This window comes from Tympanuchus pallidicinctus, unplaced genomic scaffold (genome assembly GCF_026119805.1).
Source record: "Tympanuchus pallidicinctus isolate F22 unplaced genomic scaffold, pur_lepc_1.0 scaffold3, whole genome shotgun sequence".
Taxonomy (NCBI): Eukaryota; Metazoa; Chordata; class Aves; order Galliformes; family Phasianidae; genus Tympanuchus; species Tympanuchus pallidicinctus.
Window position 1 is genome coordinate 57,945,123 of NW_026294747.1, and position 12,454 is coordinate 57,957,576.

The 12,454-nt window shown below is 45.2% G+C and overlaps 1 protein-coding gene across 3 annotated transcripts in view; it reads right to left on the reverse strand.

Annotated features, from left to right (window-relative positions):
* TOGARAM1 (TOG array regulator of axonemal microtubules 1) overlaps positions 1-12,454 on the reverse strand; it is a 32,976-nt gene that overhangs the window by 15,222 nt on the left and 5,300 nt on the right. For all 3 annotated transcript variants that reach the window (XM_052696511.1, XM_052696512.1, XM_052696510.1), the window contains exons 2-7: positions 9,392-9,548; positions 7,792-7,926; positions 6,933-7,211; positions 5,386-5,639; positions 4,067-4,293; positions 2,148-2,248 (exon numbers count right to left, since the gene is read on the reverse strand). In XM_052696511.1, coding sequence (XP_052552471.1) covers positions 2,148-2,248; positions 4,067-4,293; positions 5,386-5,639; positions 6,933-7,211; positions 7,792-7,926; positions 9,392-9,548 — 1,153 coding nt within the window. The remainder of the gene's footprint in view (positions 1-2,147; positions 2,249-4,066; positions 4,294-5,385; positions 5,640-6,932; positions 7,212-7,791; positions 7,927-9,391; positions 9,549-12,454) is intronic.

A 12,454-nucleotide genomic window follows, 5' to 3' on the forward strand; every position in this document is an offset into this window, starting at 1 on the left:
GTAGGAGAATTCTTGCTTATGAAAGTCTGACAAGGCTCTCAGGCTTCCTTCATCTTTCTCATGCAATGTTTGTCATCTACAGATAAACCCAAGTTCCAAATGAACATAATTAATTACAAACATAAGAAATCTTTCCATTACCAGCTGCACTGGGAGACTGCCAGAGAGCTGGAGCTGCTCAACGTGGAGCAGAGGAGGCTGGGGGTTGCAGCCCAGGAGCATCCCACCATGCTGCATCCCGTCCAGCAGCACTGCAGCACCAGCTGCTGGCAGACAGATGGGTTTAGGGCATCAGCTGCTACAACCTGTTCAACTTATTTTGTGTGCTCTACAGCAGTATAACCCTAACTTATCTAAGCCTTCTATATCCTCTGCAACCAACTGAGATAGGGTTATATCTCGGTATATAAGTATATGTATATACTTATGGGGGCAGCTCTTCACACAATCACCCACATGTATGACATGGGTCAGACAAATCAACCCAGCTACAGGCACAAGTGATGAGCCATACAAAACTGGGGTGGAAAATAAGTAGAAAAAAGGTAAACATTATAGAGGGATATGTGCACAGGGACGTGTTGTAGTCCTTTGGCTCCTCTCAACTCTAAGTGCATAACAAGTACTGCATTTTCAAGAAAGAGATCTGTAGATCTGCTGAAAACAGCCTGGAGAACAGCAGCTGTGATGTTGGACCTCAGGAGGAAAGGTAGAAAAAACAGAAGCTACTTCAGAGTATAGAAGATGAAAGGGAGAAAAAAAAAAATCTTCTGGTGCATAAAAAGTGTATTGGAAAGGAGCACGGTGCTCATCCAGCTCCAATCCCCTGCTGTGTGCAGGTCACCAACCAGCAGCCCAGGCTGCCCAGAGCCACATCCAGCCTGAAAGTGGCTGCATGCAGTAATGCCTTCTTAATTCAAATTCTGTGCAGTAAAATAGAAAAAGTAATGGGATGAAGTTACAACAAGGGGAATTTAGGTTCTGTGTGAGAAAAAAAAAACTTCAGTACGGTGAGAAAAGTTAAATATCAAAGTGATTTTTAGAAATTCTCCCAGTGTTGAAGCTGGGAGCAGTCAGAGCTCTGACCTGTGAGATGGGCCATGGCCAGGCAGCAGGGGAACTAAAAGACTTTCAACCAGCCAGCTGCACAGGTATTAGGCTGACCTTATCAGTAAAGCAGAGAGGCAGCCCTTCACAGGAGGTCCAGCACTGTGCATTCCTATGAGCAGATGGCTCAGTGAGCAAAATGAATGTGCTGCTCATCATCTTATGCTGAAGGTGAACTTCTCACAGAAGATCTTTTCACATAAGGAATGCAAAAATCATTAACCACAGTACATACCACTGTGTGTGTGCAGGGTTTGCTCTCTGACTTCAGCTGTCACTTGACAAACCTATTTTCTAATTTATCCTGAGAAAAGAGGAAAACAGCTTTATCTCAAATGAGACCTCATTAACCTCAGGAACTGAAAAAAGCCTGTCAGTATGGTTGTGACAAAGACTGATAGATTGGGATGGCTGGGCAAATTCGGGCCTGTAAGATGTCCCCCAACCTTAATCACACCATGCCTTGTAACCTTGGGGGAAAAATGCAGAGCTGCTGAGGGCTGCGTCAGAGACACTGGGAAGAAAGAACGCAGAAGGACTTCAAGAGCACGGCTCCCACTCTTCTTCTCTCTAAGGAAACATCTCCTAACTGAACCAGAATTAATTCAATATACATAATCATAAGCAATTGATTTCTGCCCATGACAGAAATCTGCAGTTACCTGCAGTAGCATCACTTCAATTTCCTACCAGGAAATTAGCTGCTTGCAGCCTTTTGAACCTTCCTACTCTTCTCTGCTGGCATCCAATGAATTTGCAAGCTACACACTTATGAATTTCGAAGTGTACATCCTCACAGGCAGCACTTCCATTAACACAATTTATCCTGACACAGGAAGGAGGAAATCCTTAAGCCTCTCCTTACCTGCAGTTCCACGGCACAACCTCAACTTGACCACATACTGCCTAGCAATTACCTTGTCTTAGTGCTCAAGGAGCACAAATTCATCTGAACAAGCAAGAACATGCAAAGTGAAATCAACTGACTGTTCTGTCACGTCGGTGAAGCACAGAATACATCCATAAGCACGGTGAAATACCTGGCCTTGAGTGATGCTCTGCCACATCTGCATCTCTACTCCTTGCTGAAGAGATGCCTGCAGGCTGTGCTTTATTTCCCAACAGTGGAAAGGTGTCTGACCTGTTACAATACAAAAGACATTTCAGAAATACAATTCGATGCTAGTCAGAGCCTAACTACATAATATTTTTCAGCAAAGACATCAAGGGATTCTAGTTTTGGCTCCCCAGTGAACCCAGGAGGCAAATATTTCCAGAATACTTCTACACTGAGTGGAAAAACAAAACAAATTCAGTAGAAATAATTTGGTGAGCAGCTCTGTTATGAAGAACAGCATAAAGACAACCCTTAGGGGTCAGCTTTACACTAGGAGCATAAATTCAAAAAGCTAAGGAATCATTTGGCCTAGAGGATTGATGCTGCTGGTTCCAAACTGGCAAGCAGGGCAAATGACAGGGAACAAATCCACCACCCTGTGGCTACCAGGAATGAGCTGTTTCCAGATCTGTTTCTAGCAGACAGATAATCATCAGGAAAATGCTGTTATCTGCAGCACCATCTCGACACCCCTTCTTAAAAGTAATGTGCTTGAGTACTAAAGATGATTCATTCCAGTGCTCTGCTCTGTTAAACAGCCAAGTACCAACATGTACCAAACTGAAGTACCAAAATGCACACAAATGGAAGACTTGCACCCTTCTGAGATATCACTAACATGAGAATCGTGCTCCCTCTGCTCACGGTGGTTTATTGGTGAATAAACTGATACTTCTAAAAGCAAACACACAGAAGCAGCTTTGCTGCCCAGCTGCCCTTACCTTAGGGTCAGACAGTGCCCTTTTCTAATGCAGGCAAGCCTGCATCTGAACTAACTGAAAGCTCTCTGAACATTCCAAGGCTTCTTAAGCCCTTGGGATATAGTTTGTCATGTCTACAAGTTCAGCCTTCCTGCCAGAAGTCATTTCTTTGTTACCAGCTCAGCATTCCAGAACTCCGAGTGCTGTAAAACATTAATTTGTGCGTCACACAAAAATGGAAATGGCATGTTGTCCAGGAGGTGGACTCAGTCAGAGGCGTTCTGGCCAAAACCTGACTTGGAAGAAGGTCACATGCAGCACTTTGTGGCCCTGACATTTCAGGTATTCCAGCATTATCACACGTTATTTTAAAAACCAGCAGGAATGCATAAGGAGAGGGTAGGTACACATAGATGAGTTCTGAGACTGCACTGTTGCTGAATCCCCAGCCCCCTTTCACCTCAATAACCTTTCCTGTTTATCTCCTCTTTTCTTTCCTATTCTGTTAAGGTAAAAGGTGTCCTCAGAACAGAGCTAGAAGTGACTTTAATCGTGGGCTCCTAGGGCAGAAAAGGAGATTCTGTACTGCAGAATTTGTAAAATTTCTCAAAAGACATTTTTATTTCCTTAAAAAGAGTTCATTAAATGGAAGCAACACATGATCTGCAATAATAAGATTCACCTATGTTGTTTTCCTTTCACTGTAGAAAAAAACCAACAACCAACAACCCCCAAAAATACGCCCATATCCAGGCAAGCAAACTTTAGCCATCCTCTTAACCCACTCTCCCTCTCACTCATTTGTTTCTGCTATGGTTCACATCACTTCTACAACGGGCTGAAATCTTAATAAAATATTTACTGCCAATATTTGACCAACTGTGCAGTGTTACTGACTGCACCAAGGGCCTCCTTCCAATTAAAAACCGACACAAACTAGAAAATAATTAACCAGCGATGGTACAAAGCAATGTGGTTTTTTTAGGTTGGGAAATAATTCTCAGATAAAAATCAAGTTATTCAGCATAGCAGCCTGCTTGAAAAGATGAATCAGAGATTCCAACCTTGTTAATATTTAACTAACGGCAGCAGGGATTGGGTGAGACTTTCAGAGCAGAGTTAACACCTAAGTTCTACTCACATTACTCTCCTTCTCCGAGGAGCTGTGGATACAGGTGAGGTCAGAGACTCCTGGCTGTGAGCTCCACTTTCACTACAGGAGCTCGGGGAGGAAGCGTGAGAAGGGGAATCTGCAGACAGACTGAGCTTGAGAGCAGAATCAGGACTGTCAAGTTCTGAAAAGTTACTGCTTAGCTTTGCCCTCTTCTTAGCTGCGCTGTTTCGTAGAGATCTGAGTGAACTCTGCATCTAAACGGGATGGGAAAATGAGAAAAGATCATTTTTAATGACTGTAAAGAAATTATGACTATCAATTCAATGGGCACGTGGCACTGAACTCTTCCCTTGCCTGTTCAGCACCTCAAAGTACTTCTAATCATGCATACAGGATGGAAGAAGACTGCAAAGCGAAGCCATTAACTGCTACTGTTCTTAGATTCTAAAGGCAGAATTTGAGACTCAAACAATTTCTATCAACTGCGACAGAATTAAGAACAAATGCATGGGGAAAGACCACACACAACACAACCATCCACAGGACCAATGCTTCTCCTGTAATTAGCACTGCTTCTGACGAGGTGGACACAGCTGCACCACCTCTGGAAGCAATCTGTCACAGCTCTGTGGCATCTGACTACGTTCCAGACTGGTGCAGAGCATTCAGTACCCCTCAGACACCACAAAGGCAGCACTAGGATCCCTCACCAGCAGCAGGCAGTGTTAGGGATAGGCACAAGCCCCCCGAAACAGAGCAGAAGCCTGATGTCCAGCACATCAATGCTGTGTGAAACAGATGCAGTGGCATCATGCTCATCCGGCTTCCCACCAGTTTCTCACACTTATATAATGAAAAACAACTGAATTCCAAGAGAGCTGGGGAGTGCTGAGTACCACAGACAGCCTGCTCAGTGGGCTTGGGAGGCTAAGGAAGCTCAGAGTCCAAAGAACCCTTCATCAATGAAGTTATTAGTGATCTGGGGCCCTTACCTCTAACCAAAGAAAGTACTATTTTAAAGCTGATGTGAAATTTACAGTAAAGCCTAAATACCGAAAGAATTTGGACCAAGGGTTGCTGTTCTGCTTCAGTGCCACAATAACTGCAAACATCATGACTTCAGAGCTGAGAAAAAAAGTGAAATCAAGATGCCTAGAAGAAACACAGCGAGTGTACTTCAGAATCTGCATTCACTGCTTTACCTAGCTTCTGCTGGACACCCAATGGTACCTCACTGCAGATCTGCACTCATGACAGTGCCAAACAGTCCGAGTCAGAAACGCACGTTAGTTTCTGGCTTATAATCTATCAGTTGGAAAAGCGTGTTGAATGACACATAAACAAACCTCTTCTTGGTCCACCTCCTCGTCATCCACACTCAGCTCTGACAGATCAGCTGCAAGCTTCCTGCCCGCTTCATTCATCCACGTATCCTCGCACTGCTCGGCTCTCCCCTGTGCCCTGCTGGGCAGGGGGCTGGCGAGGTGTGGGATGGGGGGCACAGGCCTGCTGCTCCCAGCCAGCCCCCGGCGGGATGCTGGGTGTCTCACCAAGGTGGGCTTCAGCTGCAGAGGAGAATGCTTCTCCTGCAGGTTCTGCCCTGGATAAGACAGAGCCAGGCGTCAGTCCTTGGGAGAGATGGCACGGACACAGCGCTGCAATCTGATGTGGGAGAGCTACTTTTGAAACGAGATGAGTTCTATTGTTCAAAACACACTGATGCACCGGGCTGCACTCACTATTATAAACACATTTCAAGAAGATCCAGTCAGGCTGAGTACCAGCAAATGTTTGTAAAATCAACAAGAGAAAAAGACTGGTGCCTTAAGAAATTCTACCGTAAGTGGCTGCAACAACAATAAAGTTATCCTGAAGAAACACAGTAAGTAAAATGTTGGCAATACACAGAAAATCAAGAGATAAACACACACCTTCAAGATAAAAAGTTTTCTGCATTCAAAGGACAGATGGCTTCCAAAGAATTAATTCAGAAACCTTCTGAATTTTATCTTCGTTGAGACTCAAATTTCTGCACATATGTAGAACAGACTTCTTTAAATCAGTGCAAAATTGTAAGTGGAAACTGTGATTTTGCTTAAAGAAAGTACGCTTCATGAGTGGGGGAAGGGGGCATCAATTTAAGCTCAACAGATACTGAAGTCATTTTAACCTACAAGAAGACTGTCTTTACCAACTACACTCAAAAGAAATTCGGTAAATTGTTTACATTATTGTAACTAAACAAGCTTAAAATTATTTCTGGTTAACATGATGCATGCATGAGGTCTCTAAAGACAGAAACCAGAGCACAAAGAGGAGCCTCTGCCATTAGCTGTCAGTATAAATTGGGATGAAATAAGCACAGATTCCACTCACTGAAGAGGTGTTTATTGGAAACAGAACTTAAAGAGCTTTTCTAAATGCTGGAAATCTGACATGCAGGTTCCCAGCTGCAAATAAAGAAGTGAAAAGGCAGAACACAATGAGCAGAACTTTCTTGTATGTGTGTCATTTGGGGCATTAGAAGTAACGAGACGTTCCTTTAGAGCACTAGATTTTGGGGTCTGATTTTATCGCAGTCTGATGGGAAGCTTTCTGCTGATAACACCACCAATAAGAAAAGCAGAGCCATTGCACGTTATCTTCTATCCCATATATGTAAAGACAAAAGAAATGAAACGCGTCAGTATTTAAAACTACTGATACACAAAGATGACACTTTTAAAAAGAAGCCCCCAGTGGGATGAGCAGAGCACAGCAGCTGCAGCACTTTTACAGCCAGAGCACTGCATCATTCCCCACCTATCTGGCACTGCTAGTTTTTAACTGCTCCTTGTAGTCACTTCAAAAGCCAACGTGAAATCAGTTCTCAGTATACTAAGAGCACTCCTACCTGCGCTCTCTCTTGGCTTTTGAGAACTTGGCTTGTGCAGCCCTTCAAAGCTTTTAAGAGGCCAGGAGTTTGAGAAGCTCATGGTGTTATGCTGTGACTTCTTTGGGGACTCAGCTGGAGAGGAGAGGTGCTTGGGGCTGCTCCCAGGGGATGTCAGAGGGTAGGATGGCAGGATGAAGGCCCCCTGGTTTGCAGCAGTACCTTGCGAGGACGCCGTGTGTTCTGCTGGGCTGCAAACACCTCGCTGGGTCTTGCTGGAAAAATTCAGGCTGGCACCAACTGAGCAAAGTAAAAGAGCACTATTTGTGGTAATTACCCTCTTTGACAGCTATTAAAATAATAATTTGTAAGGAAATAAAGCACTCTCTGCAAGTCAAAACTAAAGGTCGGCACTTCACTCAACTGATTACAGGCAGATCTGCTGACTTCAATTGGCAAACTGTGTTCTCCCTCACAACATCCATTCCCTCACTGCATTTGGTCAACCAAGCCTGAGCCTAAGCTGCTTTGCAGGCACGTCTATAAAGAATTACATTTCAAAGAGAAGAATCATTCAAGCAGATGGAACACAGCTCTGTTGTTTGCTGTTCTGTATTCCAAGTCTGCATTGCATAACACTGAGAGACAACTTTCAAACTTCACTGATGCAAGAATACAAATACAGCACAAACATTTTAAGTGATACTTCCCTAAAAACCATTCAAATACTATTTTCTCCTAGAAACCAGTAGGTCAAAAATGGAAAGATTCTGAATAGGAATAGAACAATTATCATAGTTTCTATTTCCTCAGCCAGCACAGAGAGAGACACTTTCCAAGTAACACACATTGCCTTACAACACAGCTAAAATCCAAATACCTTTGTCTTGCTGGCAGTTATTTAATCCCAAAAACTGTAAAGCAGAGTCCACACTACCACTCTTCCCACGTGTCTGCGTGTGTCCAAGCGTTCCACATTTCCCTGAAGTCTGTGGCTGATGAGAGCCCACAGCACCTTTCAAAAGGAGAGCACAATTAATGAGACTTCACATACACTGTTTAAAAAAATGGATGTAATATTTAATAGCAAATTAAGACACTGATTTTGTAGAAAGTAACTAGTCTCTACGTGATAAATACAAGAGTTTCTAAGTGACTCCTAATCCTGTTCATAGGCACAAGCTAGAGAGATGCCTGGCTGCTCTCCCAGGGCAGCCCTCCAACTCTGAGAGCGAGGGGTGCTCATAAAAAAACCCACGACAGAACAATCAGCTCTTTATATATATATTAATATATATGACAATAGAACACAGCACCTCAAACCCCCAAAACACAGCGAGTTTCTTTACAGCAAAACCACTCTCAGCATAACTGTGAGGAGACTCTGCGTTCCACACATCAGCGCTCCTCAAAGAACACCGAGCACAAAACCACTGCCAAGGCAAGAGAACAAGGCAGGCTTGGTCTTGCCCAGCCTCTCCGTGTGCTTCTTGGCTACCAAATACAAACCACTAAGCTGACACTGCTGGCATAAATTAAGTGCAGTCCTACACCTAAGATATTTTACGGAGCTGGTTTTTGAAAACATGACATTTTTCATCCTTTAAACAATCTTTCAAGCTCCCTCTTCAGACAGCTTGCTACCCCAGCTGTTCATACAAGTTAAAAAAAAAAGGACACAACACACAAATCTAGATGAGATGTGAACTTAACTGGACTTCTGAAGAGCCCATCACACGCAAATATGACCCCCCCACCATGTTTGTGGTTTAGTATTTCGTATCCTGCAGTCACTACCACCTGATTCTTGGTAGGTGCTGTTCTAGCCAACCACATATTCCTGCTCAGGAGTCCATAACATTCTGTGCCTCCTTTATCTGCAATTCAAATTGGATTTCACAGTGTAAAGATGCTCTGGCTGCATGACTGCTGCCATTCTGCAGGTCCCTTCTTTCTCCCTTTGGAGAGGCGCAGGAAGATGCGTATCTCAGGGATCTCCTGAGCCCACTTGTCAGTACATCTGCTCACATAAGCACACTGTTTGAACTCACTGCGAAGTAACGTGGCACTATTTGCAGAAAGGACGGACCCATAAGCTCTGATGGAGCTACTGAGTCTGGCGGACATGTGTGCGTGCAGCAGGGCTGGAGAGCAGGGCCAGGTGCTGAGATGGTGTGAGTGCCCCGGGTCAAAGGGCTGTGCAGATGGCTCTGGCTGCAGGCATCGCCCGGTGCCTGTTCTCAGCTCTGTGCTGTGCATGACACTCCAGAGCAAAACCAACAGCTGCAGGCAATAAGCCATCCTCATAAAGCTGTACGTTTCTGTACACATAAACCTGTTTGCAAATGGCAGATCAGACACGTACTCAGAATCACAGAATGGTAGGGGTTGGAAGGGACCTCCAGAGATCATCGAGTCCAACCCCCCTGCCAAAGCAGGTTCCCTACAGCAGGTCGCACAGGACTCATGTTGGCACTCACCGGCACAAAGCGAAGAATGCTCAGAACTGAAATCTACGCTATTCTGAAATAAATCTCTTGACGGTTTTCTTCTACTGAAAAGTAACTCATCGCTGCCCGGCGTTCCTTGGGAGGGCTGCAGCTTTGGAGAATGGAGAAAATCTCTGGGTGAAGAGAACTGCAGGAGAAAGGAACACAAAGAAAGAAAGGTGCACGTGAACAGAGCGCTCTGCACGCCGCCACGAGTCCCCAGTGCCCCCTCAGCTGCCAGCACAGCACTGGAGCTCCTCTGCTAAGCACCAGCAGTGGAGCTGCAGCCACAAAGCACTCCGACCCGCCTGCCCAGCTACTCCCAGATTGCCAATACTGGAGGAATCCTACCTAGGAGAACAGAGCTGTGGGTTTCTCATTTTCACTCTCACAGGTTGACATCAAATGTTCAAGAAAAAAATGGAAATAAAAAGTTGTGCTATTCATCATTTTCAAGAATTAAATATTAACGTTTTGATTTCTGTACATTCAACCTTTAACCAGACAGTGGCTATTTGAGCTGTGAAAACAGCACGCTTCAGATGGAGCACAAAAGCTGTGCGTTGCACTATCAGCACCCTGCAATGAGAACCAGCTGCAGGACAGCTTGGAACCACGTGCTCACCAATGGAAAGGGGCCCCCAGGTCCTTTCAAGGCACAGATTCCCAACACAAGAGGCATTTATACAAGTCAAAAGAAACGAAATCTCCAAGCCCTATAAAGACACTCCTCGTGGAAAACTAAACTCACGCCTTTACATCCCTCAGGCCTAAATCTGCTTCCCGTGGCCGTGCTCCTCCCTTACAAGGCACACAGTAACTCACACACATCCCTGCTGGCAACAACTACAGAAGGAAAGCAGCCATTTGGCTGCAGCCCCACGCGGGAGCTGGGCTGCTCAGACAGGGCAAAATCTCATCTGAAACTTTCCAAGCAAAGCCACCGCAATGCTCAAAAGTTGGAAACTGGATATAAAATCTTCCTCCCCTGAAATACAGTTTCAGTGCAGGACTGTGCTTTTTAATTGGGTTTCAGAGATCAGATTCTCGATTAAAATGATTCACTGCCTAAAAGTTTGGTTTAAAGCTGGCAACTAGGGAAACCTTAAGAAGCTGAGGTACAAAGAGATCAGTTCAGATCCCCTTCTTAAAGGCAGACTGCAGAAGCCCAGAAGGCACTGGTCAGACTGGAGCAGGGAACATGAAGCTTCGGGAAGAAAAAGAAAGAGATTCTGGTGACGAGATGCAGTCTGAGGACAATCCTTCAGTCACTGTGATGGCAGCATCAGGTGTCCTGAGGATGCTGGTTTTACTTTAACATGAGAGACAGCAGCCAAGTGTGCCGAGAAACCTGCTTCAGGTTATTACAAGTGAGGACAAAAGAGAATTCAGCATGCACAAAACTACAGAATCACTCCAGTTAGAAAAAACATCCAAGATCATCAAGTCCAATTCCCACTCCTGCAAACAAGCCATTAGAAAACAGCATTTTAATCCATCAGCCTGGACACAGGGGCATTACTTGCACAAAGTACTAACGCCTTTCCATGCACACAAGCCAATGTATGCAGAAAGAACAAATGACACGATGCTGAAATGACTGTACAGCTTTGCTCAGGTGCTTCAATTCCAGCTGCAGGAATAAAAGCTGTCTGCTTTCTTGTACACAAACTGTAATTACAAAGAATAAATTTGCCACCCATGGGCACGCAGGGTAGCGGCAAATAAAACAAACCTAAGGCCACCGGAGTTTTCATTGCAACAGATCTCGGAGAAGGGAACTCTCAGAGCTTTCATTCTGATTTCATTCCCAGTGCAGCAGAGCCTTGGTAGCCACGCAGCAGAAGTCAGAGCGCTGCTGAGCAGCCCAGGGGCAAACTGCTGCCACGGCCCCTGCATGCACAGCAACTGCGTGGGCCACCAGCAACACACACCTGGGGAAACATCCAGCACAGCACAAGTGGATAATGACAGTTCCCCAAAGTGCTCTTCCATCACCCTTGAAAAACCACGGCTCATCTCCCGAGGTCTGACACCTCCAACAAGGAATCCCACACACTGTCAAACCGTGAAGTTATGTGAGCATAGCCCAAGTGCACCGTGCAACTCGGTTCAGAGCTTCAGGAGAGCGTCCCACTGCTGTTGCTGCTGCAGCCAAGGGCACAGCTTCCAGCAGCACGTATGTTTTGTAGGGGAAGGCAGAAAATAACATTTCTCTTATTATCTAGGCACGCTGTGCATTCCACACAGCACCCCCAGGGACACCTGGCTACCAACATCCATGGGGAGACACAACAGCATCTGTTGTGCCTTCAGAGGTTGTTGTGCCTCCTCTGTGCTATCAGAGGAGGTTCAGGTTGGACATAAGGAAGAACTTCTCTCAGAGAGTGGTCAGGCACTGGAATGGCTGCCCAGGGAGGTGGTGGAGTCGCTGTCCCTGGCAGTGTTCAAGAGGGGTCTGGATGACGTGCTGCGTGATGTGGTTTAGTACCAGTGGTGGCAATGGTGATGAGGAGACGGTTGGACTGGATGATCTTTTAGGTCGTTTCCAACCTTGTGATTCTTGTGATTCAGGAGGGCAAAAGCATTTGTTTTTTTGACAAGTGCTTTTGTGCCCCAAATTGCAATGAGTGTTTCTGTTCTGATAGCTCGCTTAAGTTGGAGTTAAGAAAGATTACAGTTGAAAAGGGGAACAGGGGAATTCATTGCCACAGCAATGTTCTTCAGCTCATTCACATGACATGGACAAACCAGGACACCGTATGAGAAGGTAACACGTTTGGTTACAGCAGGCTAACTTCAGTTAGTTAAAGGCAGCTCCCGGAGGATTCACAGACCACGTTGAGTCCCACAGAAAGGAGCATAAACATTTCCTTTGGAACGGTCTGGTTTCATTCTGATGGAAGCTACTTATTCTCTCCTAAGGAACTGGAGCAGACTTAACGCATCAGTGCAGAAAAAGAATACTGACTTCAGCAAATTCACACTCTTTCTCCATTGAATCCACAGATAACACTGAACATCACAAGGCCAGCCCTGCCTGCACAGGGTTAG